We start from the raw sequence: 26,046 nt of genomic DNA, 5'->3' as shown, positions 1-26,046 counted from the left end.
CAGAGAAATTATGTCCACATTATAAACTGGCAAGCAGAAGTGGGGAAGGACCATGACTTTCTGCAAAGCCAGAGATGGAAGCAGTGAATCCTAACCTCTAATTTTGTCTGGAATGAGCCTCTTTGTGATCCTTTCCAGCCTCTCAGACTCCTGCTTTCCCCAACCTCCTGCATCCCCTGGCCTCTGCTCCCTAATTCTACAATTACTTTTGCTCTCTTTCAGATTAAAACTGAAGACCTCAGCGACTCCTTGCAATCTACAATCCCCCCTAGGTCAGGTCACCTTGTGCAGGGATCATCGATGATGCCAGGAAGCCAAATTGCAGGGGTAAGTCTGAAATGGCACCAGTTAGAGAGCCTCCAGAGAAGAGGCAGGTTTTGAGACACTTGCCAAATTACATCTGCCTTTTGTCAGTAGCAAAAGGAGACCTGAGGGTATGATGGACACCCAATTGGAAAAGGTAGACTGTGCTGGCAAGAGTCAGCTTCCTCCTCAGCCTGTCTTCTCTGCAGATAGTTTTACATGAGTTCAAAGGCAGAGTGGACACATACTTGGAAGATATTTTCTTTGAGGGTTTGCTAAATAGGCAAACCACACCATGCTCAGAAATGCCTCGAATCCAAGATAATTGGAGGTTGAGACAACACCAAGGGAAGCGTTAGATATACTTGTCCTGGGCTTCCTCTTAATCAACATCTGGTTGATGCCATCATTGGAGAGGACTCTAGCCTAGACTGACTCTTTATCTGAACCAGTATAACTACCCTTGAACAGGTTGCCTCAAATTGATTTACACCAGAGAAGAAATTAATTCCTTGAGGGATTTTTTATTTCCCCCCCAAGGTAAAACATTGGAGTCTAGGAGTTACCTCTTGTTCAGTTCCAGCTGGAGTTAGATGCCAGAAGGCCCTGCAACTTCTCAGCACTTTCCCTCATTCTCTTGTGGGATATTCAGACCCTTTACATGATCCAAGGACTGTTCAATTTCCCCAAAGCTTCAAACCAGTTCTGAAAGCCAAGGGGTTCCACTGTTCCTTCTAACAGCCAGCTTTTGATTGCCAGTGCCTCAAAAACGGCATTTGCAAGCAACATATTGTTCTATTTTTTTTCCAGCTCAGAGCAGGCAGTTCTCTGTATGGGTGCCTGTGTGTGCACACAATTCTTTTTACACAGCTGAAAGCTTCAGATCCCTGAGTACCTCTGGGTCTGTGGCTCCAGTGCATGGATTACACACATCCAGCGTGTTGGCAGTTGAATGGAAAATGTGAAAGAGGCCAAGGATGGTATAAAAGAGCAGAGAAGCTTCATAGGGAGGTGATGTTGTGTGAAGAGCAGGCATTTCTGAGTTTTATTGTCCCCTTTGATTTTTCCTGTAGGATATGAGCTCTCTTCACACCCTGCAGCAGCTTGTGTTGCTTCCTGGTCATATGCAGTCGGTTCCCCAGTTTCTTCTGTCTCAGTCTCAGACTGGGCAACAAGGTAAGCGCAAAAAAACCCTTGTCAGAAGAAGACACGTACCCACATCTCTTCTCAGGACTGTTGCTTTTAATCTGGTCTGTTCCCTTGCTATGTTACCAATGCATTTCACCCTGCCGTGCCAGTTTCCATCCCCAGCATGGTCCCGTTGGTTCCCGAAGGGTCCAGCTCAGAGGATGCTCTGGCACCTGTGGCTTGTGTGCACCACTAGTGCCACCGTGGGGCCAGGCTCAGGGATGGCCACGAAAGGCAAGGGCAGCCCTCGAGTGTCTTCCAGCTCAGCACCAAACCTGCTCCTTGGGCAGCAGCCACAGCTTCACTGCGAGCCCTCTTCCAGAAAGCCGTGAGCGACATGTAAAGAAGCTCCTTGGTGTATATTTACCAATAATCTAGAATTTGGTTTGTTTGCAATGGCAGGGTCAGGATAATCTGTTGCTTACTGCCTGCTTCTTTATTGATGTGTGATAGGAATCACATTCTACTGCAAACCAGAACTTGCTTTCTTTTATAAAGTGAGAATTTCTTCTGTTAAGTGCCTTCCCTTGGCAGATACAACCCCTTCAACAGATGGCCACTTGTTTGGCCGTGACCCCGTTGGGTCCCAAATTTGATGTTCTGGCCAGCAGCCAGCTTTTTGTGCAAGAGCATTTGAACAGGTGATTGCCAAGGTTTGATGTTCCTTTGCCAGGTGCATGAACAACTACCAGGGAGTGAAAGTAAAAGCACAGATTGGCTTTAGGGAATTAGCTGTTTGGTTCAGATACAGGTGGAGCATCCTTCCTACCAAAGAGATGCATGAGGTATCCCTGAAGCTGCCCCTCAGGCTGTCATGGGAACACCCTCAATATTTCCTGTTGGGTACACAATGTCATGGGCAAAGTGACTTGGCTGTGGGCTTAACCTTTCTCAGAGGACTTGTGTTTTGGTTTGATTTTCTTGTTTTAACGCCAGAGAAGTTCCCAGATCTGATTCTTTGTGTCCTGACGGGATTCAGCGTGCAGCCCATCCAACACCTAGTGCTGGCACGCTTGGGGGTGAGAGCTCTGTGCCTTAGATGCCGAAACAAGCAGCCAGGTAGATGCTGGGAATACCATCAGCCAAAAGATTGCTGCTGAAGTCTCCATCTTACGCAAACACAGCTCGGTCCCGGCTGTCAAACCGGCGATTCCTGAATCCAGCCCATCCTTTTCCTTTGAGCCAGAGCTCAGCTTTCGCAAAGGGGTTCAGTCATGATTTTGAAGACTCCAAATGACAGAGCAGCCGCTGTGTCCCTAGGCAAGCCATTCCAGTGATTAATTACCTTCACTGTGCACCTCATCACCAGCCTGCATTTGAAATTCAGAGTTGTTCCAGCGTTAGAGAGGGCTTATTGGAACACCGATCTAAATAAATGAGTGGGGTGCTGCACATTCGTATCTAAATCAAAGCAGGAAAGACATAAAGAGAGAGAGAGGAGGGAGGAGGGAGGGATTCACTCTGCAGATGGCATTTTTTCCTTTTTTTTTAAGCAGGAATCCATAAATTTCTATTGTTTTCTCTATAACTGTCAGTTACAATCAATAGAATACATTGATTGTCTCAAGAAAGGTTATAAATCCCCACTAAATTCTGTAGGCTTCACCCACAACAGGCCTGAAGAACCTAACAAAATTTCTAGGGAGCAACCTTGCCTCAGTCACTGCTTGATCCTTTAGGACATTCCCTGGAAGAGATGTAAGCTTCTACTGTGGCAGTTTGTCAACTAAACAATTATGCAGTCTCAATAAATACCTTTTTTGCTAGCTTTATACATTTCCCTTCTTCTTTCTTTCCATCATTTCACATCAGTTTGTATATTCCAAAAGAAATTCAGTTTATTTGAGATACAGTAGGGTACAAGGGGTCAGATGGCTTCAAAACAGCATTTTTAAATGAAATGTCTAGCAGAAAGCAGAGTGGGCAGGCTCAGAGATTAACTGTAGGATCAGGATTGTTTTAACAAGATCAAGTGGGTGAAAGTTGTAGTCAGAAAAGCTTCTGTTGGAAATGTACTTTTTTTTAAACAGCTACAATGATTGAGCTCCCAGAGAGATCTCCACTAAGGATGTAGTATATTCTCTGCTGCTTGGCATTTCAAATCAAAGTTGGATGTCTATGTAAACTGTCTGTGCCTTACTTCAGCCTTAGGTTAGTGAGTGATGTGCAGGGATCAGTGGGTGAGGTATTTTACCTGTATCATTGTTGTAATCATCTCTTTCAGGCTAAAAAGTGATGAAAAGAACCTTTCTTATAATCCAACTGAGAGCCATCCACACTTGCAGTGGTTGAAATGCTAATGCTTTGAACAAGAACTAACTAATGTTTTGCATTCAGAGTTCCATGGGCCTGTCCTGTGAAGAGTGATGTTCAGCTGCCTCGGTGCTGATGAAGTAGCTGGTCTGACCAGAGTGCATCTCTTTTTATCTCCTCAGCTTTGCAGCCAAACCTCCTCTCTTTCCCTCAGCAACAAAGCAGCCTTCTCCTCTCCCAACCAGGACCCAGCCTGGCATCACAGGTAACTCACCTCAACATAAAGTCCCACTCTGGGAAGAATCCATTGACAAAAAGTGCTGCTTCATTAAGGGCAGATGGCAAATCTTTTCTCTCCTTGTGACCCCACACATCCCTCTTGTGCTGTTCTCAAAGGCCGTGGGCCGTTCTGGACTCCCCGGCTCATCAGTTGAACCCCACCTAGACGTACCCCAGCATTTGCAAGTGGCAAAGCACCTAACTCCATCAGGAGCATCTGAGGAACCCAGTGACCTGGAGGAGCTGGAAAAGTTTGCTAAGACTTTCAAACAGAGGCGAATCAAGTTAGGGTTCACACAGGTGAGCAGCCTCGTCAGGGGGAAAGGTGGCTTCGCTTTTGGTGTGGACATGTGGGACTGGGGAGGTTTGTGGCAGAGGCATGGATGAAGGAAGGGTTGGATTAGGTAGAGTTTGACTTTCTTTGGAACATCCCCTTCCAAACACATGGAGAGACAAACCCTGCCTAATGCTTCATTACCATGACCTCGTTATCTGCACCTTCTCCAATATACAAAGGTCTCAGGGGTGTGGGGTGGATTCCCATGAGAAGAGAAATCACTTTATCTGGAAGGCAGGTCATGGAAACAAGGCTGAATCTCTTCTGAAAGCAACTTGAGAGGTGGTCTGGGTTCTTCTGAGCTCATATTCTGATCAGGATCTTTTTTGGCAGGGTGATGTTGGACTTGCCATGGGGAAGCTCTATGGCAATGATTTCAGCCAGACTACCATTTCCCGCTTCGAGGCTCTCAACTTGAGCTTTAAGAACATGTGCAAGCTCAAACCGCTGCTGGAGAAGTGGCTGAGTGATGCAGGTAGGTGACATTCCATGCAGAAATCCCCCCAGTCTTGACCAGGATGAGAGAATCCATCCAGGAACCTCCTTGTAAAGGCCAGGAAAATCAGAAGTAACACCTCCCAGCAACATGGGTGGGCTGCTGACAGATTGCTCTCCTAGATATCAAACTGTATCTGCCCTTTCTCTCTGGCAGCACAGGATTCACATCCCAATTTGGTGGCAGGGGAAGTCCCTTCCTGCATGCCTCCTGCCCTGTGGCATGGCCTGAGGCAAATCACTGGTCTATTCAGTCCCTCCCTGGGTAAATGCAAAGAATAGAAAGAGATTCCTGAAGCAGAGATCAGCCTCTGAGCAATAATTAAAAAAGGAAGATATCACTGCAAGGGGAATCCCCAGGATTGGGCTGATATCCTCTTGCTGGCTGCAAAACAGTGTAGGAATGGCATCAGTCACCCAGCCCTTCAGGAGTTGCATGTTGGACCAATTTATCACTTCAAGAGGTGTCTCAGCTCCATGAGGCCAGATCCCAGTGCTGTAAGTCAACATCTTTACTGTGTGAAATCAAATCACTGGAAAATGCATGGTGCACATCAGAGCAGGGTGTAAATCAAGCTAGGAAAAGGAGGAAAAAAAGTATGTTGATTAAAAATGTAGCACTCCTATTTCTTTCCTGGTGTAGACAAAGATTTTTGATGAATTTGGGACTGTTGGAGCAATTTTAATCATCATCAGAGGAAAGATCCATCATGTAGAAACATTTTACTTACTTCAGGAGGTGCAGTAGTTCCCAGAATGGATCTAGGAATGAAAATACCTCACCATCTTCTTGAATATCTCTTTTCACCTCCCTCTTTCCCCAGAATCTGCTCCTTTGGATTCTTCCATGAGCACTCCCAATTCCTATCCCTCGGTGAACGAGATGTTTGGACGGAAAAGAAAGAAGCGAACGAGCATTGAGACCAACATCCGCTCCACACTGGAGAAAAGATTTCAAGATGTGAGGGGAAAAATCTTTCAATGTGTTGTGAGCTCTCTCTGAGTCTCACATTTGCCACTGAATCCTCAAAAAAGAGAGAAATTTCGGGGTTTTTTTGAGAGCAGGTTCTAAAGTGCTTGCAGGGGTTAACAGGAAAAGTGCCACAACCAAAGAAGTCAGAGCCAATTCTTTCCTTGGTAAATGTTGTTTTAAAGGAATCACAATTTCAATATCACACCTCTCCATTATGGTCCACTGACGAGTGCCTGTGCCAAAGCTGATACCCTGCACCCAGCTCTTCTCCTTGAGTTCTAGGCATGTGTCACGGGAACTGTGTGGCCACGGCGCAGCACGGAACTGGATGTCTCATTAAGCAGCTCTTGTAAGACCTCAGAACTAGTCACTCCAGATAATGCTGCTGAATCATGTCAGAAGGGGAGCTGTTTATTTTTTTAAGCATCAAGATTTGCAGGAAAAAAATCAGTAGGACTAAACTGTGCATTGAAAGACTTTCACTAAAACTGTTTCTGACCGGCCTCTATGTTTCCTTAGTTTCTCCTTCATACTTGATCATATCAAAATGTCTCCCTGTTAATGAGAACAAAAGACAGGCATTGTCAGATCATCGTGAGCACCCCATTTTTAACTAGTATGAGCTATTCTTTGTAATAGGAAGACTGTCTTGACATCTCCATGCCAGGTATCTTTGACCCTGAAGTCTCCAACTCAGATGAAAACCCATAGAGCTAAATGCTGTCAAATGCACCAGCAATGAGTCAGAAGAAAGGAGAGGTATTCTTATTTCCCTTTATAAATGGAGCAGTGGGGAGGAAAGAGAAGAAATGGCCCTTTTCCTGAGGTGGTACAGGTAGGCACTTAGGAGCCTGTGTGCCTTGTGTAGAGAGAAGACCACCACCAGTCTTTAGCTTTCCCCCAAGCAATGATTTAGGGTTCTGTTAAGATCAAAGAGCGTGGTGCTTTATGCAAAACAGGGCCAGGTACTGTGACTCACTCTCCACTGATTCCATGAGACTTGTTGTTGAATCAGAGGCACTTTCTGGTTCACAGAACATAATCTCTCACCCAAACATTTACCCTTTGTCTTAGAAGTAAATTTTCTCCCCTTCCGAGTTTACAGACAACCCCACCCTTGTGCTCTGCCCTTCCAGCAGCAGAAGCCTACACTGATGCTGAAGTTACATGTCTTTGGGTTGTTTGGGTTTTTTTAACCTCCTGCCATTTCTCAGCAGAACCCCAAGCCCAGTTCAGAGGAGATATCCTTGATAGCAGAGCAGCTCTCTATGGAAAAGGAGGTGGTTCGGGTCTGGTTCTGCAATCGGCGCCAGAAGGAAAAACGGATCAGCTGCCCAATGCCGTCCCCCATCAAATCACCTATCTACAACTCCAGACTGGTGAGACACTTTGCATTAAGGAATTCTATGTGCCATTCCAGACAAGAAGAAAAAAGGCAGTGGGGATGCAGCAGGGTTTGCTGGCAAAGGAAACAGGAGAGGACGTTTCCTTGTATACACGAGTCCCTGTGCTGCTGGCAAACCCACTGCACAGTCCGTTAGGGGACTTAGAGCTACAGAGGTGTCAGAGGGGCAGCTGGGCTGGCCACGGGTTGGACACTTGCACAGTGGAATCTATTCTATTAATGAAAGCAACAGGAAGAAAGTTTCCTAGAGGTATAGGTCAGTCTAACTGTAGGAAAGTTTATCCAAATAGGGGTGGTATCCCAAAACTGTTCACCCTGATATTGATAAATAAAAGCTTTCCAGAGTTAATGGAGAAGGAATCGGTATTCCATGGAATAAGAATTACATTCATTCATATGAATGTAGCTGTTAACCTGATGGTAACTCATTATACACCAGTTGGTTGTTTCACATCTGTGAAGGGATGTAGAACATGCTTCATTGGTGCTAATTGTCCTTCTCTCATGTTGTACATTCACGTTTTGGCAAGTGTATTTTCATAGCCAGGAATGATGAGGAAAAGAGAAACTGTTGTGAGAGCTGGTGAAAGTGTGTCCCTGTAATCTACTGTCAATGGCTACTGTGGATAACAAGCTACTTTTGCATTTCTGCTAGTTAATACCTGCTTAGTTGTTTCTCCATATAAAAGTGGCAGGAACCTGCCTACAGTGATGTTAGTGCTTAAGCACTTGTGAGTGGGAGGGAGTATTAATAAGCAATGTTTTATCTTGAAATCTCCTGGGTTTGGGAATTATCCATCAGAAGGCAGGAAAACATCACAAGAAGTCTGGTCACTTGTTGCACAACACAACAGTTACAAGCAGCAAATGCTTCTTGCAAGCCATGCATTTCTAAAGCAGTAGCTTTGGTGAATAATTTTCATGTGAATGCCTTGTACAAAGGATGCCTTAAGCTCATCAGTCATTCTGTTGCCTGTAGTTAAAGTATCACAGCTGAACAACAAATGCCCCAGGCTGGCTTTGATTGCAGCCACCAAATTAGCAATTGTCACCTGAGAATTCTCACCCATGAGAACTTCTTAAAGCAAAGGGGATTATTTTTGACCAAGACCTGAGCAAGTCTCAGTTTCACACTGAGAACATTTAGTCTGAAATATCTAATGGGCAATGATCCATCAATATAGACCTGTGTAGAGAGGCACATGTAATACACATTCTGCTTTTTTTTCCATGGCTCTGGATATGGCAATGATGCTTCTACACCAGACTATAAATAGAAATACCTGTGGGAGCCCCAGATGTAGATAAGATATCTGACTGGGAGCAGACTTCTAAAGGGAATATGAAAGGAGTGCAATTTGTGATCTGTACCCTCAACTGATAACTGTTTGCTTTTGCTTCTCCAGGTCTCTACCTCAGGGTCCTTGGGGCCCCTCTCTGTCAATCCAGTGCACAGCACCATGCCTGGGACTGGTAAGCCTTGAGAAACCTGCCTCACATTTCCTTCCCTCCTTCCTTGGCTCTTGCTCTCTGATTACTTGGTTTTCATGTCACATTTGCAGACAACTCAACAAGACCCTTGGGTCTGGTGAGGGAAAGTGTTCCCACATAACTAGTGTACAGGGAATAAGAACAGCTGGGTCTTTCTCTTGGCTGGGACAAAGACAGGGAAATCTTCCTGGGCATCATAACCAGGATAACCTCAGGCATGTCTCCCTGGGGTGCTCAGCTGTGGGAGCCAGGCACACTTAGAAGCCAAACAACAGCAGTGCTTTGGGGTAGGTTACTGCACTTCTTCTGCTGAATGTTGTCAGATCTCCTTCAAGAAGTGCAATTCCCAGTAATAGAAACCAAGTGCTACAGCAAGAGCAGCCTTGGAGACCCCAACCTTCTCTGTGGCTGGGGCACAGGTTCTGCTGCAGGGCAGATGGTGAATAACAGCAGGGAATAATAGCTTGGGGAAAAGGAGAGCCTAGTCTTATTGTGCTTTCTCTGCTACACAGTAACATCATCGTGTTCCCCAGGGAACTCCAGCAGGCCCTCATCCCCTGGCAGTGCACTCCATGCCAGCAGCCCAGGCACAGCCCAGAGCAACTCCAAAGCTGCAATGAACTCGTCTGGCTTCAACTCTTCAGGGTAAGGCAGTGGTGCTCTGGGAGAACAGCAGTGGGACCTTAGAGAGAGAAAAAAGGCTTCTTAGGTTATGGCTGTTTTTTCTGCTTGAAGACAAACCATAACTCAGGTTTTGCCTGAAAAACTGTGCTGAGTGGAAAAAAGGAAAAGGAAAAAGAAAAAACCCACAACCAAGAAACTGAGGAGACACTTTGGCCACAAGAACTGTCCTAAACTAACTCCTTGTGTGGAGGAAACACAGGAAGGTTTGTTTTGCTGTTCCTGCTCAGATAACCTTCCCCCACAGCCAGTTTTCTCTCCTGCAGTGCCACCCAGAGAGCTCTGCTGCAGAGTAACAATTCCACAGCAGCAGATGAAACAAGCAAAAGGATTTTTCTCTACCTTGCCTTTAGATGCTACAAAAGCATTAAGCCACATATAGGGGCTCAGAGCCTTTCTGGTTATTTCACTGAACGTGGCTCTGCTGTGATTTGTGCTGCTCAGATCTCTCTGCACCCGTGGTTTCTGCCACATTGCATCAGAGATGCTGTGTTAGTAGTAAGGCAACAGAGAGCAGAGGATGTTAACCATAGTTGCTGGGCTTTCTGAGTCACTGATCATCCTGTGCTGTGAGTCAGACCTCTTCTTACCTGGAAAGAAATCCAGCAGCAAGGTAGTACCTGAAATCACAAGCACGGTGGAAGGTGTTGCTTAGAAAGTCAGGGGGGTTGCTACGTGCCTCCTGTTGGAGCAAAGACTCATTTGCTGGTTGCCAAGTCCAAGCAAGGTTACAAACCAAATAGTGACATTTTTATTGTTATGTCAAGGGGAAACTGTTAACAATACAGCAATGGTAGCTCTTATTCCTGTGTTGCAAACAGATCTTGGTACCGATGGAATCAACCTACCTACCTCCACTGAGATGACTCCTCCATCACGTGTAAAAGGAGCTCTGACTTCTAGCTATGGACCAACTTCTCCAGGAACAATGCCTGGGGCAACATCTGGTGTTCCAGTGCCTTCAAATGCTGCCTAATGAAGGTCTTGTTTAAGGGAACCCATAGCAGCAGAACTCTCCAGGGACTCAAACTGCAGCTGACCTTCCCCAAGGATTCTCAATGCCAACAGTGACACTGTAACACTCCTCCAGGCGTTCACTCCAAGAACCAGCCCTTGCTTAGCACTATCAGCATGAAGCACTGCCCTCTGCTTGCAAATCTCTGCATTGGCACTGGATTGCCTGGCAATCTCTGATCTAGAAGGATTTCTGTGTCAGGACCCTCTTTCCTCTCACTCATTTCAGAGCTTCCCATAAGAAGGGTCTGTCTGCTGTTACTGTCACGCACACATACCGTAACCCCGCAAACTGAGCCGAGGTTCCCCAGTTCATTTCACCAGAGACCTGTCTCTCTAGATGTGAGTCTTGGTATTCAATAGACTTCCAAGGTCAATGACACTGTGCTTGATTCAGTACTAAACTTGCTTTGCTTTGAGCTGTTCTGCTCTGTTTCTAAAGGTGCTCTTTCTCTTTTCTTTCTCTCTTTTTTTTTGCCTTTTCCTCTTTTTTTTTAATTACATATTTTAGAGCTTTCTTATTTTTCCCTTTTAAAGAAATTGATGTCTTTTGCAAAATTTGTGTCCAGGTCTTGTTATTGTTCACAGCTGGCCTCACTGCCTCTCTGGAGGATGTCACTGTTGGAAAACTTTGGGTGAACTTCTCACTCCATTGAATACAAAACCAGTTTGTGTTGATTTGATGGGACAAGGATTAGCCTTGACCTTCCCTTCTTTCTTTCATTCATCCTTTGGGTTTTATCTGATACCAAACAAAACCAGCCTCTCTGGAGTAGAGGTGTGCAGGTGTTCTGGTCTTGCCTGACTATAAGTAATGTAGCTTGCCTGTTCTCTGCAGCATGCTCTTCTGTTCCTGGGAGGACAAGTTGTATTGCTCAGGTGTGAATCTCGAGGTTTGTGTGTGCAAGTGTTTCTTAATTTCATGAGATGCCAAAGTCTAGGAAGCTTTCACAGCCTATCACAAGGGAAATTGTTGTTACCTTGCAACTCCCCACTTGAAAAGAGGAAGATATTTAATTTTGTTCAAGTAGGCTTGAGTCATACAAATTCCTGGTCAGGTTGTCTATGGGTACAAGTAATTAATTCAGTGGAACTAGAGTAAATGAGTGTCTGGTTCACAGATTGTAAATAGACATTTTTAAGTAGTGGTCTTTTATTCTGATGGCCTTTTTTTTATTTTTAGTTAAATGTGACCTTTTTTTGTAAGTAAAAAATATCCTTTGTCACTTCTGGGGGGGGGGGGGAGGGAATAATCCATTGTTTCTCATCCTACTCATCCAGTCCTGTGTGATGAATTATTGCTTTAGGGAGTCTGCAGACCTTAAAAGTTTATCAACTAACTTCACACAAAGTACTGAGCCCGACATGCATATTGTATATAGAGCCACTGCTTTTGTTTCTTTGAGACGGGTTTGTAATCAAAGCAGACAGTGATAATGAGAAGGGATTGGAAAAGACAAGGTAACATTTCTTGAAAAATGAAAATTAAGAGATCTATTTCTTTTTAAAAATACCAAAAGACTTTTTCCCCCAAATATTCTAACAACAAAAAAAGGAAGAAACTGTATTTGTGTTTCCTGGGTTCCCCACCACCACTCATTTTCCTTTAACTGAAACACTTTCATCCTATCTGTTTTTCAATGGAAACATTAAAATTAAATGAAACTTCTTTTTTCCAACAAAATCTGTTGTGATTTAAAAACACTTTCTGTTGGGAAAGCAAGAAATGGAGATGGGGAAGTATTAACCTGTGAGAACTGTCTCCTACAGCTAGAGTGACGGGGATGAAACATGGTGGGTTTTTTCTATGGTGTGCCTTAATTACAGGATTCTTGAGGAAAAAATTCTCCTCCAGCCACAGGACTCATACACTAAACATGTATTTTAAAACTACTATGTTATAACTGCATTTAAACTCAGCTACTTGTTCTCTGGGTCAGATGGATCACGCCAACGTGCCCTCTCTGTATGAACTTACTCCTCCATGGGATTGCTTGTAACAGTGGGCTCTCAAAATGAGATAAGGCAAGCTCTGCAGACACAGCAGAGCTCGTCTCCAGAGCTGGTTTTAAGATCATCAAGTCCAAGCCCTACCCTCACGCTGCCAAACCCACCCAATGCCCCATAGCCCTCAGTACCTCAGCTCCACGGCTTTGCAATAGCCCCAGGGATGGGGACTTCCCCACCTCCTTGGGCAGCCAATTCCAGCATCAGTGAAGAAGTTTTTCCTAACCTCCAAACTAGTCTCCACACTCTTGTCCTGTTACTTGGGAGAAAAGACCAACCTTGCTACAACATCCTTTCAGGTAGAAGATCTCTAGTCAGCCTCTTCCTCCTTAATGCACTCAGGTATATACAACCAGGGACTGGTAACTCCTATTGGCCTGCGAAATCTTTGTTACTGGGTAAAGAACTGGGCTTGATTCTATGTTTCAGGATTTTCCAGATTCATTTCACATAAGCAGTTGAGTTAAACTGGCTGGGAGGGTGGTGGGTTGAGACTAAGAGATCTGTACTAAAATTGAGGAGGGTAGGAGAGACAAGAATGAACAAATCAGTAGAAGTGTTTAACTAAAGCATGCCAGTGTTTTGTTGGAAGGACACCTTTCCAGAGTTGTGTTTCACTCTTTGACATGAAAGTTTCAATTGTCATAGTTGCAAAAAAAATCCATTCTGAAAACAAATCATTCCTGTTGACTCAAGGGCAGATAAAGTTGAGGGAGGAGGATTTTCCTCTCCTAGTTCTGTCTGGGATGATGTAAACCCTCAGTGTACTGAGCTCAATCATACTGGCCACAGCTGAACCTTTCCAGGTGTACTGCTATGGGCTGCTGCCCTTTGAGAAGGAATACTTCAAGTCCTAAAAGAGAGGTGTGACTAGCAAATCCCTAAGCCATCCCTCCAGGAGGGCTGCCCAACATGATGAGAGGAGAAGGAGGGATTAAACAATCAATGTCTTTTCCTGCCAGCCTGTGAAGTGATTTGCACATGACTGTTCACTCAGTGTGCTGTATCCCTGTGAACAAAGTCAGCGGGATTTGGATTTGGACCAAACAACAGCCCTGACCAGGGATGAAAAAGAGTGGTGGTTGGCTGTGGCTCTGCAATTACAGAGACACTTTAAGAAGCTTCCAGCTTTCTAAGCAATCATTTAAAATCCTTATTCAAAGCCAGTTCCATATGAAAAAAATGTTCAAGTAGCATGGAGGGATCACTAGCAGCTTGTTTGTGTAAAGAAAAAACCCCAACCTAGCAGCAGGGGAAAGGTCTTTATTCCTCTAACTTCTAGGAATACTTCCAGTCTCCCAGGAGCATCTAAGGGACTGAAAATAAACAGAGCAGGAAATACCGCTTTCCAAGACTAAGAGTCACCCTCACAGCCCTAGATAAACAACACAGGGTGCAATTGCTCACAAGATGTGCTTCACAGTGGCTATAAGAACTTACATAATCTTCTGAATCACCTGATCTGCAGCCAAAGAAGTCTCAGCAAACTCCATGGTCTCTGTCCCTACCCTTCCAAGCACAGAGCTGTTTGGCTGTAGGAGAAGTTTGGATTGGTTGAGACACCTATTCTCCTCTGGAGAGTTTTTAAAGCAAATTGAATAAACATAAATTATATGGTACTAACACCAAGCTTGCTGTCAGGGCTTGGAGGAAACACAGCCCTGGTTACTCACTCCTGCCTCTGCCCAGCCCTGGTACTCGGCCCCAGCTCAGCTCCTCACTTACTCATCCTGTTCTGCATGTTCTGTGTCACATCTCCCTGTGCATCCTGCACCACTCCCCAGCTTCAAACCCAAGCAGCCCAAAATTCACTAGCTCTTGTTTCATCCCTCATTGCAGTCAGCATAGGAAAACACAAAGATGGGTACCACAAGCCCACCCACCTGGCCTCTGTTTACTAAACTGGTACAAAACTGGAAAGAGGATTTCGGGACACTTTTTTACAAAACACACCCAAACCAAGAGGACAAAAGCAGCTGCCCGATCCCGCTTTATTCTTCAGCAGAGAAAAAAACCCATTCGGCCAAATTAAAGGCTGGGGACCCTATGGGACCCTTACAGCTGGGAGGGATGTGTCTGGACGGAGGTACGAGCCCGGCTGCCACGCTCCAAACGCCCGTCCTCATTTCTCCCCTTCCCCGCACGGTCCCGCAGCACGGCTCTCTCCCCGCCCCGGGGCTGCCAGGCTGCTCGGAGCCCTTTCCGCCTCCGGGGTAGGTAAACGGAGCAGAGCAAACCGGGATGGGGAGCGGGGGCGGGCAGGAGCTGCTGCCGGCGGCTGGGATCGGTCCCGGGTCGGGGGAAGCATCCTCCGGGGGCGGGAGAGACCCTCCTCAGCAGGAACTGCCCCAGCCGAGAAAGGGGAGGGAAGGGAAGGAAAGGGGAGGGGAAGATAAAAGCCTCTCGGTGCAGGCCAGCACCGCCTCCCTCCCCGGGCAAGCGCGGAGTCCGGCGGCAGGTTCCCAGGCGAGCGGAGCCACACAGGGCAGGGCCCGACGGGGCGGATCCCAGCGGCCGAGCCGGGGTAAGGAGCGGGGAGGGAGCCGGGCAGCTCCGGAGCAGACGCCGTGCGGGGAAGGGGTCCCGACCTCCGGCGGCCCCCGAGGGCGAGCGAGGCCGGGGAGCGAGGCCGGGGAGCGCCGCGGCGCTTTTGGGCGGCGGGGGCTGGGATCTTGTTTTCCCCAAGTGCTCGGGGGGCTTGTGAATGAGGAGGGGCTTGCAGGGAGCTGGCGCTAAAGAGGGCCTGAGGAGAGCGCCACACCCACGGGAAGGGTGTAAGGTGTGTTTTTCGTGGGTTGTTCGGTTTGTTTTGCTTGTGTTTTTTTTACCCCTTTCCTCTGGGATTTCTGTGAACGGACAGGGTTGGATGCTGAGGCAGATCCGGCTGAACACGCTTGCTGAGGAGGCTGCTGTGCTCATAACATCCTCACTCTCTATTCAGCAGGATGGTTTCTATCATTCTCGAGGTGACCTGCAGCCTTGTTGCCTGGCTGTTTCTGTACATCTGCTTCTGCTACTGGAACAAGCACCGTTCCCACGAGTGGAGCTGTCGCTTGGTCACCCTACTGCATGGGGTGATTGTCACCTGCCTCTCTGGTTACGTTGCTCTCGTGGATGGCCCCTGGCCTCTGACCCATGCAGGTGTGTTTGGAGTCTTACCCTGACACATGCCCTTGTCGTGTGGTGTGGGGATCTCTGGTTCTCTTACAGGTGGAGTGGGGAGCTGGTTGCTTTTGCTGTCTCTTTGCTTATGTGTATGTTTCTGGGGTGTGTCTGGGGCAGGATTTTGTTTAACTCCCGTGGTTCTTCTCCACCTTCACCACTTCATGCTGTTAACAGGATAGACTAAGTGCTGTTCGCATCTTTCAGGCTGTGATAACTCCTGGCTTTTATTTGCTGTTTTCTGTCACTAAATATCAAATGATTATGCTAATGGGAGCCAGACTTTCCATCCCTGCTTTCTGAAAGAGCGGAGAGAAAAAGAGAAACAGAAGTGTGTCAGGATGGGATGGCCTGCCTGGGCCCATAGGATACGGCTGGCAATTAAGGAGGAAAGATACAAACTCACAACCTGTATTTTGCATCGTGTTGTAGAAGAATGTCTTAATTAAGACCCTAAGCTTACAAACATCTTTCATTTCAGGTTCACCAAACACATCTCTTCAGATCCATGTGCTGTCCCTGACCTTGGGTTACTTTATCTTTGACCTGGGCTGGTGCCTGTATTTCCAGACAGAGGGGTACCTGATGCTGTTCCATCACACGCTGAGCATCTGCGGCATGATCATGGTGCTGGGGCTCGGGAAGTCCGCTACCGAAGTCAACGCTGTGGCGTTTGTCAGCGAGATCACCAACCCGCTGCTGCAGACCCGCTGGTTTCTGCGGGAAATGGGCCGTTACCACACTTTCCTGGGAGAGGTGGTGGATTTCTTCTTTGTGCTCCTCTTCCTGGTGCTGCGAATCGGGGGAGGAGCTTTCATCATGTATGCGATGGTGATGTCTCCTGATCCCAGCTGGCTCCTCAAGGCTGGAGGCCTGGCCATGTACATTGTGTCTTTGGGGTTCATGGTTGAAATCTTCCGCTTTGTCAAGAGGAAAATGTTGAAAAAATACCATTCCTGGACAAACTTGAGTGTGAATGCACCTGCAAAAACTAACGGGCGCTTAACACCCCATTGATTGGTTGTGGATGACAATCCCTCGGGCTAGGGTCCTGGCTGCTGATGCCTATTCCTGTGAAAACACCTCCTAAAAGCGATGTGCAATTGACTTTCTGGCACTGGCAGTGGTCTGTTATCCCTGGAGGAGACAAATCAGCGCTAGGAACATGGGAAAGCTGACAGAAGAGGGGTTTGAGTGGAAGTCTCAGGAATCTAACACGTCTGCTGAACTCTGCTTCCCTGACTTTTCCAGCAATTACACAGTCTTAAGGAGGGTGGCAATGCCAGACCCATTCAGTCTTCAACCAATAATTGCACAGTCTGTATGTTCTATAATCATTGTGGAGGTAGGATTATTGTACAGTATGAAGCCAGAAAATCAAATCTGAAAAAAAAAACCAGCCCCAACACATCCTCCTGCCCATGGGACCAGGCAGGGGTGTGGCTTAGCAAAGATTTACTGATCCTCACTCTCCTTTGATCCTGGAGTTGGATAACACATTTGATAAGTACTTGGATGAAAGCCTCTGAACAGGATTCAAGTGCTTGCAGGAGCATAGTGGAGTTGTCCTTTGAGTGTGTGAAGTGATGGTACTTGAGGTGAGGCAATGTTTTACCTCATTGTTTTTAATGATACATTTCTCTTTTTTAATACTGGCATTCAAGCAGATACTGATCTTAGAGCAGTATGACATCACTGGGATAGACTCAGGCCCTTGCAAACTGGACTCATAGATTTGTGCCAATAAACTCTGTGAACAGGTGTGCATCTAGCTTTGGATTGCTTCAAAAAACAACAAAAAGCCAACCCACAAACAAACAGGCATTTTGTGGGTGAGAGATGATAGAGAAGAGCCCTCTCTGGATGCTCTTTCTGTTCTGGGGTTGGCTCATTTACAAGCCACTTAAGCTGAATGAGACTAATAAGTGACAATGTTTTCAGGGGTAACAGTAATGTTTAGGAAGATCTCAGTGTAACATCTGCTCCGTACCAGCAGGTCTTGGAGTACAGACTAGTTCTCTTGTTTTCTTTACCTCTGGAGAGTTGTGTTCTGACATTTCCCTTGGGGTTTTAAAATGTGAATTTCCCCTTGTTTAAGGCTGCAGTTTGGATTTATTCTCCCATAAAAGCCTTGCTTACAGCTGAGAAACAAACGGCCTTGTGTTGCCCTGGGCTTAGTGAGGCTGGTTGCCTTTCCTTCCTGCTTTGAAAGGCCTTGCTTTGAGGAGCTTCTTCATGGAGCTGAAGAGCCTCTGAAACACTGTGTGGCTCTTGCTCAAGTGAGGTGTCAGCCTGGCTGCAGAGGTGGAAGGGAGCAGTGGGGATACAGCTGCTGTGAGGATGCAGCCTCACTAGCTCCTCTGTGCCTCTTATCTCACTAACTTTGGCACTGTGTAAGGCAGATATCTGCCTTGGCTGGAGGTTAGATTAAGGTGTCTGGAGAGATAAAAAAATTACATAACCTCATTTTTGACATGCCCTCTGCATGCATTGCAGCTGTGAATCCAGGCAAGTTAGCAGCTAACCTGCTGGGTAAACCAGGAGCCTTGTTCTCCTGGTAGCTTACTCCTGTGAGTGATGAGACTCCTAATAAAGTTATGTTCTCTTTTTAAAATAAATGATTGCTGTAATGTTCTTTTGTTTCAAATCTTAATGAGGTAACTGAAGTTAATGCTGAGGAAAACAGGCTTGAAGGTAGCCTAAGCATGCTAAGGCTAGTAGCCACTGACAAAGCTCTGGCTCGTGCCCTTGATGCAGTTCAGGAAGGAGTGAGCTAGTGGAGAAATAACCACAGGGTGAGCCACATGCTCTGGAGCTCAGGCTTGAGGTGTGAAGGACAGATGAGGGTCAGCCAAAGCTCAGATTTGTGACTAATAGTCAGTACTGCAGAGATCTTAAGAATGGCCCGTTAGACTGAGGTGTTTGCCCTTGATGGACACAGAGTCACAGGCTGACTGTTAAATTCTGGTCATAGCCCACATCCCAAATTACCTCTTGGGGAGGGGGACCAGATTGAGACAGATCCACTCTGCCAGGCACTGGGCTCTCCAACTTCCAGAGCTCCTGGAGCAGGCCCAGCACCTCCCGTGAGCTCTGTCCCACAGCCACGTGCTGCCCGTGGCAGGCTCAGTTGGTGGACTCAGCTGAGAGCGATACAGAGTGTGTTGGACTGTTAGGGAATCAGGAAAGCTCAGATGCCCAGAATTCTTGGCCAGTTGAGACAGTCCTAAGGAGAGCTTTCAGGTAGCAAAGGCATTCTTTCCTAGAACTTTTTGTTAGGGAGTAATCTCCAGATGTTCTCAGTTGGTGGGCCCAGCTGAGAATGATACAGAGTGTGTTGGAGAGATAGGGAAGCAGGAAAGCATAGCTCCCCCGAATTCCTGGCTCCTTCAGAGGGCCCTGAGGACACGGAGCTTTGTAGCAACACACAGGTGTGTTTAGGACAGGGCTGTGTGCTCAGTTCTGTGCCTGGATGATAAGTCCTGCGAAATATTTTACCTCAAAGCTGGTGCTATACTGACAGTTTGGCAAGTTCTGTGGAAGAGTTGGTTTGCGTCAGGTGCAGCCTGGGTGTGAGTGACGCCAGCCCAGGTCTGCCTGCAGCTGTGGGGTCATTCCTCTTATCTCTGGGACACGTGAGATGACTGAAGCAGGTCATGGGTGTGTGGGACTGATTGCCCGTGGGCAAACGTGATGTTCCTCTGTGCGTGCACCCACGAGGAAAATGACTTGCCTCTTCCTTCTGTGAGCAACCTGCTGGGCATTGCACCGAGCTCCTTGCGACAGAGCCCTGCGAGGGTTTGAGCTGCGGCACTCGGAGCCAGCTCCGAAGGTTCAGCGGCCTCCGGGCTGCGATTCGGAGGGATGTTGCGCCCAGGCAGCGGGGAGAGGCGGCAGCAGGGCCCTCTCCCGCACCGTCCCCGCCCGCAGCCTTGCCGTCCCTCCTCCCCGCCAGCAGGTGCCCCTCGGCCGCCGCTTCCTCTTCCCGGGCGGCGGGGGGCGGAGGCGGCGCGGGCCGGGCCCAGCAGCCGCGGCGCTGCAGGTGGGTGCGCGGGGCCGAGGGGGCTGCGGGGGCCGGGGCGGCCGCGCAGGGCAGGGCTCGGCCCGTCGCCTTCCCCCGACGATGGCTGCGGGAGCCGCCGGGGCGGAGCGGGCGCGGAGGCGAGCGGGGCTCGTGGGTCGCCGCAGGCCCCGGGGCGGGCGAGCAGAGAGCGGCCGCATCCCTGCTCGGGCACGTTGTTCAGGCTCCCCGGGCTCCTCCATCTTCTTCTTTGTACGACCCGGGAGATAACGGTGCTGTGCAGGAGGAGCCAGTCTAGTTGTTAAGCGCTTTCAGAGGCAGCAGGGCTAGATTTTCAGGTGCATGACATTATTGTCTAGCCCGCTTCTATTCGTGACCCCCTTGCTGTGGGTGGTACAAACGATTGGAATCACTGATCCAAGGTCGTTGCCCTTTCCAGCATGCGGGGGTGGGTGTAATTTGCAGGTGCAGTATGTGTTGTAATGACTGACGTTGAGCTGTGATGTGTAATTGGAAGGTAGTCCCCATCTTTCCAGGGAATGGAGAAACATCTTTTTCATGAGTAGGTGTGGAAAACACCTCAAAATGTTTAAATGGTCGTTCCCTTTCCTTCTACCAGACTTTCCCAGTTGGTGAATTGCTTTGTCCTTTCAGAATTCTTGTTGCCTTATCTGCCCTGATTCCAAATGAATACAGACCTCAAGTACTAGCCATGTCAATGGGAAGACATGCTCAGAGCAGTTAATCACATCCTTATTTGATTTCCCTGTGTTCTCATTATACCATAATGATTTTGTTTACCCAAGCTTCCTCAGTCATTCCTCGTAATAGTTGCAACAGGCCAAACAGGAAGGTTAGGCACTGGGATGCTGACTCCTTGTCAAGTGTAGTCCCGTTGGTATTCCTCAGCCCTGGGTGTGAATCAGCTGTGCTGGTCAGCAGGTACCAGCAAGACCAGTGGCACTTGTGCACAACTGGAAACTCTTGCATCCCAGAGCGTGACTCAGCTGCTTTTGACGCGCTTCCCTGAGTGGTCAAGGAAAAATGAGACACAGCTTACATGTCATGGGAAGTTATTATAGATATGAACAAGATGTAGATACTGGAGTGTTATGTATTTGGAGGATGTTTAGCAACAAGAGCAGTGTCTTCCCCAGACATTTGTGCACTGTAATCTTTTCTGGGAGGCATGGCTTTTAGTTGTTTGAGAGATTCTGCATTGCTCATTGAGTGGGGGAAGCTGTATAAAAGGAATACCACTGAAAAAGAAATCTTTGTGGTCATAGGTTTTAATCCCTTTGCATCAAAAAGATTTGGAGGTCTTGGTGCCAGAAAAGATGAAGTTAGATCTGTGGTTAGAGTTAAATGGTTTTCACTTTGTCTCATTCCTCTCTAACAGCAGAGGAGGGAGCATCCAATGCCTTGCCCAGAGGAGGTGTGGTGCAGGGCATGAGGCACTCCTGGAGTACAGACAGAGGTAGGAAGGAGGCTGGCTGTGTTAATGCTTGGCTACTCCCAAATAAGTGGGCTGCACTGTTTGTTAGGTGGTGCTTTGTTCTAACCTGAGCTTTGTCCTCTTATGCTCAGGAAGAAGCTTGAACTGTATGTTGTTCCACTGGAAGTTTTCCTGGGGAGGATAAGGGGATTTTACAGTGTTTTGGGTTTGGTTTTTTTCTTTCCCCAAATTGTCCTGAAAAGGTGATAGTGCTAGAAGGCTAAAATTCAGTAGCAGGAGGAGATGGCAATGCCTTTGTGTTTCTCTTGACTTAGTTGCAGCTGGTGTCACTGCCCTGGAAAAGATTGATTAGCAGTGGACCTAGCAAGAGACTGTGTGTGCTGGGATTTCTTGGTTTTTGGGGTTTTTTTTTTGTTTCAGGAGAGAAGGAACCAAACTAGCAAACAGCAGGATCAGTAGGTCAGGCGAGGCAACACAAGCAGATTGGTCTAATGCAGATATATGGGCAGAGAACTAAAATGAATGGGCAGGTGCAGCTCTGGATCAGAGCCTTCTTGTGGATTGGGTGCTGGGACGGTTACAGCTGAAATGCTGTACTGGGTTATGCCAACACCACCAAAGGCTAGACCTTCTCATCCACTTTCTCTTTCTGTTCCTGTGACAGGATGCTGTTCCCCCTGCCTCTGCGGGTAGCCTGCAGCCTGCTTGCCTGGCTGTCTCTCTATGCTTGGTTCTGCCATCATTACAAGCACCGGAATTATGAGTGGAGCTGCAGGCTGGTCACGCTGACCCATGGCATCCTTGCTACCTGTCTCTCTGCTTACATTGGCTTTATTGATGGTCCCTGGCCTTTGAGTCACCCAGGTAAGCAATGAAAATTGTGGTTCCAAGTCCCTCAGTGGGTGATGGCAGAAACGGAGTTCTCCTACCACCTTAATATCCAACCCACTGGAGGAATGATTATTGTGATGATATCTGAGCTGCTTGATGATGGAAAGTACTAGAGAAACGGAGAGACTGGTACTGTATTTTGCTAGTGTAATGGCCCTCCCCAGCTGCAACCTGTCAGAGCGTGCCATCATGTTGTGTGGCCATTACGTGTGTGCAGCTGTTGGACTAACAGCTATAGTATTGTGACTTGTCTGACTTCTCCAGCAGAGCTGTGATCAGTACAAGCTAACGCCAGCCTGCGAGCGCTGCAGGCCAATGCCCCTTCTTTGTGTTGCTTGTTCCCTCCATGCTTTAAAGCTCCATCTGTTGCCTTTATGTTTCAGGATCACCAAACACAACTCTTCAGGTACACGTGCTGTGCCTTAGCTTGGGCTACTTCCTCTTCGACCTTTGTTGGTGTGTGTACTTCCAGACGGAGGGTGCCCTGATGCTGGCCCACCATCTGGTGAGCATCTTGGGCATTGCAGCATCGTTGGCACTCGGCGAGTCAGCTGCGGAGGTCAATGCCGTCATCTTTGGTAGTGAGATCACGAACCCGCTGCTGCAGGCCCGCTGGTTCCTGAAGGAGATGGGGTGTTACCACAGCTTCACAGGCGACGTGGTGGATTTCTTCTTCGTGGTCCTCTTCACTGGGGTGCGGATTGGAGTGGGGGCCTGGCTCATGTACTGTGAGCTTGCTTCTCCTAAACCCAGGTGGTACATTAAGCTGGGTGGTGTCATTATGTACGCTGTCTCCTGGGTTTTCATGGTCAGCATCTGTCGCTTTGCTAGGAGGAAGAGCATGAAGAAGTACCACGCTTGGAGGAGTCAGAGGAGTGATGGGTTATACTTGAAAACTAATGGACATCTGAAAAACCACTGACTGGACAGTGAGTAAAGACTTCCTCGACTTCACAATCTGGCAAGAAGGGGATTGTGCCTGAAATGCCACTGTCGGGAGAGGAGCCAACACACGTTAGCAATTCTGGAGCCAAATTTATCCCTGGCATAACTATTGAAATCCATGGAGCTCTGCCATAGATTCTTTGAATCCTCAGTGTTTGGCCTGGCAGAGGCTGGATTGGTGTGTATGTAAACATAAGCTAAATGATAGGAGTGAAAGAAGGGCTAATTTTACAGACTAAACATAACTAGTCCAGCAGTGCAGTTGTAAATAGTAATGTTAGTAGGTAACTCCTTCAGCACTGGTAGAATCTTGGGGGAGAGGAGAAAATAACACTAGATCTTCATGTTCTGTGTCCTGTGCAGTCTAGACAACTAGAGTGAATCTTCATACTGTTAGAAGGAAGCATGTTCTAGTTGTTTCATCAGAGTTAGGATTCCTGGCTCTCCCACCAACTCGTTGTGTGACCTTGGGCAAGTCACTTAACTGTAACTCTGTGCCTAATTTCCCCCTCTGTGAACTGGGGGTGATGGAGCTGATCCATCTGTTACGCACTTTCAGGTCTTTACTAGAGAGGTGCTACATCAAATACAAAATGGTGGTTGTTACTGGCACTTCATTCACTATCCCCTTTTCCTTTGGGAGAAACGATTTTGGTGGTTGAGCTAGAGTGTGACTCTAGAAAGAACAGTATTTTAAGTAGGTCATTCCTACCCTTTCTAATTCCTTTTAATAACTTATTTAATAAAATAACTTATTTTTCAGTAGTGTCCAGAAGTTCTAATCAGCACTGGCACCTTGCAGGACTAGGTGCTCTGTGAATACACCCAAAGACAGCCCCTATGTGAAATGCTTTTCTGACATTTTCCCTCTTCTTCATCCCTGGCTGTTAAAACTCCACCTACCCGCTCCAAATACTGCTTTTAGCTCCTTGAGTACCAACACTCTGTTATGAGAAACCCCATCAGGACTTGCCAGTAAGTGGTTTCTCGCTGATGGATCAAGTCTTGATTTGTCTGCAGGATGCCATAATTCCCTCTGCTGTGCTTATTGGCCCAAACGCAGGCAGAGTGTGGAGCCAGCCCAAGACTAAACGGTTGCAGCCAAAGACCTGAAGAGCCCAAAGCACTTCAGATTAGCAAAGCCAACTGATGGGTGAACTGGTCCTGAAGAGGAAACATGACTCATTTTTAGCATAGCAGTGACACAACTACTGAGCCTTGAAGGAGACAAGAAGGGCTAGCTGGAGCTTGCTGTTTCTTTCCCAGCTCTGCTGCTGCTTTTGGGCATGACAAGGAGCCTTTTTGCCTCAGCTTACCTGCTTAAAAAAGTGGGTACAGTATTACCTACCTCGTGGGGTGTTTTAATTTAACAGTAGCCACATTTGACGAGTGCTTGGTGGCCTGTGTCAAGCTGTGCTGTATAAAGGCAAAATGCAGTTGCTGTGAGTGAAGCACTTCTTGCTATGACCCATCATCAGTACTTTGTCATCTGATCACAGCACTTCCCAGCATCTGGCTTGCCTCACAAAAGCAGGAGTCCAAAGTGTTTTGCAGTGCTGCTTATGATTGGCAGTCAAAAGGAGTAAGCTAGACACAGGTGTAAAGATAAGCCATGCTGCTTCTTGTTCAAGTGGACTCCCAAGTTGAAGAAAGAATATCTGATAGGTTTTCCCTAGTAAGGATTGCAGTAAATCTGGAGCCAAAAGAATTTCAGCAGCCAGCCTGACCAGGGAATAAGGGATTAAAGCATCAAGTCCTGAAGAAATGTAGGTGAATACAGCCTGTTCAATTCTCAGTGCAGCTATTGACTTTTCCCACCAAGAAGAGCATCCTGAGCAGTGCTGATGACATAGTGCTCTGACCTCTTCTGAGGTTTGGTGTGCATGGTTAAAGCCTTCCTGTGAGGGCTGCACAGCCCATACCTGCCTAAGTGAGTAAGGATGTCAGTTAGTGACTGCAGTATCTGTGACACACCTGCGTGAAGATGTTTTGAAGGATACTGCACTTCCTTGAACAGGGGAGAACCTTGAAGTAAAGCACTGTGATCAATATATTGAGGCTTTAGAAGTTAAACAAGGGCACCAGAAAACAAAGGAGTGATTAGGGATGGCTTTTTGAAGTAGAGCTAGCAACCATGTCTCAGAGCGAGGCCTCATAGTCTGTGTATGGGCTCCACCATAGAGGCACAGACCTGGAAGAAGTGTGACTTTCAAGCTATGGAGCACATGGTGGGACCTGTCCTAAGGCTAGTCCATCACGACTAGTGCAAATTGTAAAAGGAAACTGCAGAACTAGTGTGAAATAATGACTTGTGTTTGAATTACTGTGTAATAGCAACTAATGTTCCACCAGTGAATGGTGTAGATGCTTTGTATTATGTTTTATAAAATAAAGATTATTTAATTACATGAGGGATTTGTTCTCTCTCTTTGGATGCAGTTCTTAAGTTGTATTGTGTCTTGCTGATGACTCAGCGTTGCCAGTGTAAGTGAACAGAGTGATGGTGGGTGCTTTTTAGGGACTGAGCCAATAATTTGTTGAGCTTTCACCGTTATTGCTTCTTAGATATGTTAAGAGGCAGAGAAGCCACTTTTCTTTGCAAGGTTGTCTTGAGTATTTAGTAGTTTGGTGTTTGATAGGAAGAGAATGTGTTTAAGCATTATTTAATGTTGCCTTGTGTGGAGGCACTTGTAGCAGTAGAAGGGAGCCAAAGCCAGCCCCCTGCAAAGGTGCAGATTTAATCTGGGGTCTAAGTGGTGTGTGCTAGCCTGTCTCTCTGCATGCCTGCTGTTGCTGTTAGTGCTTACGTGCTGGAGAGCTGACTTCATTCAGAGCCAGAGAGAAGCTGCAGGGCTGTGCAGCTGCTGGGAGCTGTGTCTATCATGTTCTGTTCACGCCCCAAAGCTCACTGGGCAGGACTGGCTATGCCACATGATCTGCTGTGGGAGATGCCAGCTGCCAGAAGGATGCTGTGCAGGACTTGGGTCTGTTTGCACAGGGCTTCTTTTGCCTTTGATGCAATAGCTTAGCCTTGGGAAACACACAGATTGGTCAAGTGATTTAGGAAGTTGTGCACTCCATTTAAAAGGTCTCCTTTAAAGAATGCTCCTAAAGTAAGTGGAGAGGAAAAAAATTGTTTCAGTGA

The 26,046-nt window shown here is 47.2% G+C and overlaps 3 protein-coding genes across 8 annotated transcripts in view; all 3 read left to right on the top strand.

The window, feature by feature from the left end:
• The window catches only part of POU2F3 (POU class 2 homeobox 3), a 39,292-nt gene extending 29,026 nt beyond the window's left edge, over window positions 1-10,266 (top strand). The window contains 10 exon segments of the mRNA XM_062014167.1: window positions 223-327; window positions 1,377-1,479; window positions 3,927-4,009; window positions 4,141-4,323; window positions 4,694-4,835; window positions 5,680-5,816; window positions 7,046-7,207; window positions 8,640-8,706; window positions 9,237-9,369; window positions 10,227-10,266. Of these exon segments, the coding sequence (XP_061870151.1) occupies window positions 223-327; window positions 1,377-1,479; window positions 3,927-4,009; window positions 4,141-4,323; window positions 4,694-4,835; window positions 5,680-5,816; window positions 7,046-7,207; window positions 8,640-8,706; window positions 9,237-9,369; window positions 10,227-10,266 (1,155 nt within the window).
• A 4,531-nt stretch (window positions 10,267-14,797) lies between these two features.
• On the top strand, window positions 14,798-18,206 carry LOC104551829 (TLC domain-containing protein 5). 4 transcript variants are annotated; one of them, XM_062013941.1, is made up of 3 exons: window positions 14,798-14,950; window positions 15,371-15,567; window positions 16,070-18,206. In XM_062013941.1, exons 2-3 carry the CDS (start codon window positions 15,372-15,374, stop codon window positions 16,603-16,605), a joined length of 732 nt encoding a protein of 243 aa, XP_061869925.1. In that variant the 5' UTR covers window positions 14,798-14,950; window position 15,371; the 3' UTR covers window positions 16,606-18,206. The 4 variants fall into 4 exon arrangements, with proteins under 4 accessions (XP_061869925.1, XP_061869922.1, XP_061869924.1 ...); XM_062013938.1 differs by having other exon boundaries at window positions 15,368-15,567; XM_062013940.1 differs by lacking the exon at window positions 14,798-14,950 and adding an exon at window positions 14,962-15,205.
• TLCD5 (TLC domain containing 5) lies at window positions 17,098-25,309 on the top strand. Of its 3 annotated transcripts, none has more exons than XM_062013937.1 (3): window positions 17,098-17,186; window positions 21,730-21,929; window positions 22,340-25,309. In XM_062013937.1, exons 2-3 carry the CDS (start codon window positions 21,731-21,733, stop codon window positions 22,876-22,878), a joined length of 738 nt encoding a protein of 245 aa, XP_061869921.1. In that variant the 5' UTR covers window positions 17,098-17,186; window position 21,730; the 3' UTR covers window positions 22,879-25,309. The 3 variants fall into 3 exon arrangements, with proteins under 3 accessions (XP_061869921.1, XP_061869919.1, XP_061869918.1); XM_062013935.1 differs by lacking the exon at window positions 17,098-17,186 and adding an exon at window positions 19,136-19,630; XM_062013934.1 differs by lacking the exon at window positions 17,098-17,186 and adding an exon at window positions 21,012-21,086.
• Window positions 25,310-26,046: the final 737 nt, after the last annotated feature.

The sequence above is a fragment of the Colius striatus genome, chromosome 23 (assembly GCF_028858725.1).
Source record: "Colius striatus isolate bColStr4 chromosome 23, bColStr4.1.hap1, whole genome shotgun sequence".
NCBI lineage: Eukaryota > Metazoa > Chordata > Aves > Coliiformes > Coliidae > Colius > Colius striatus.
Note: the sequence above shows the minus strand (reverse complement) of the source record. Positions and strands in the feature narration are given on the sequence as shown.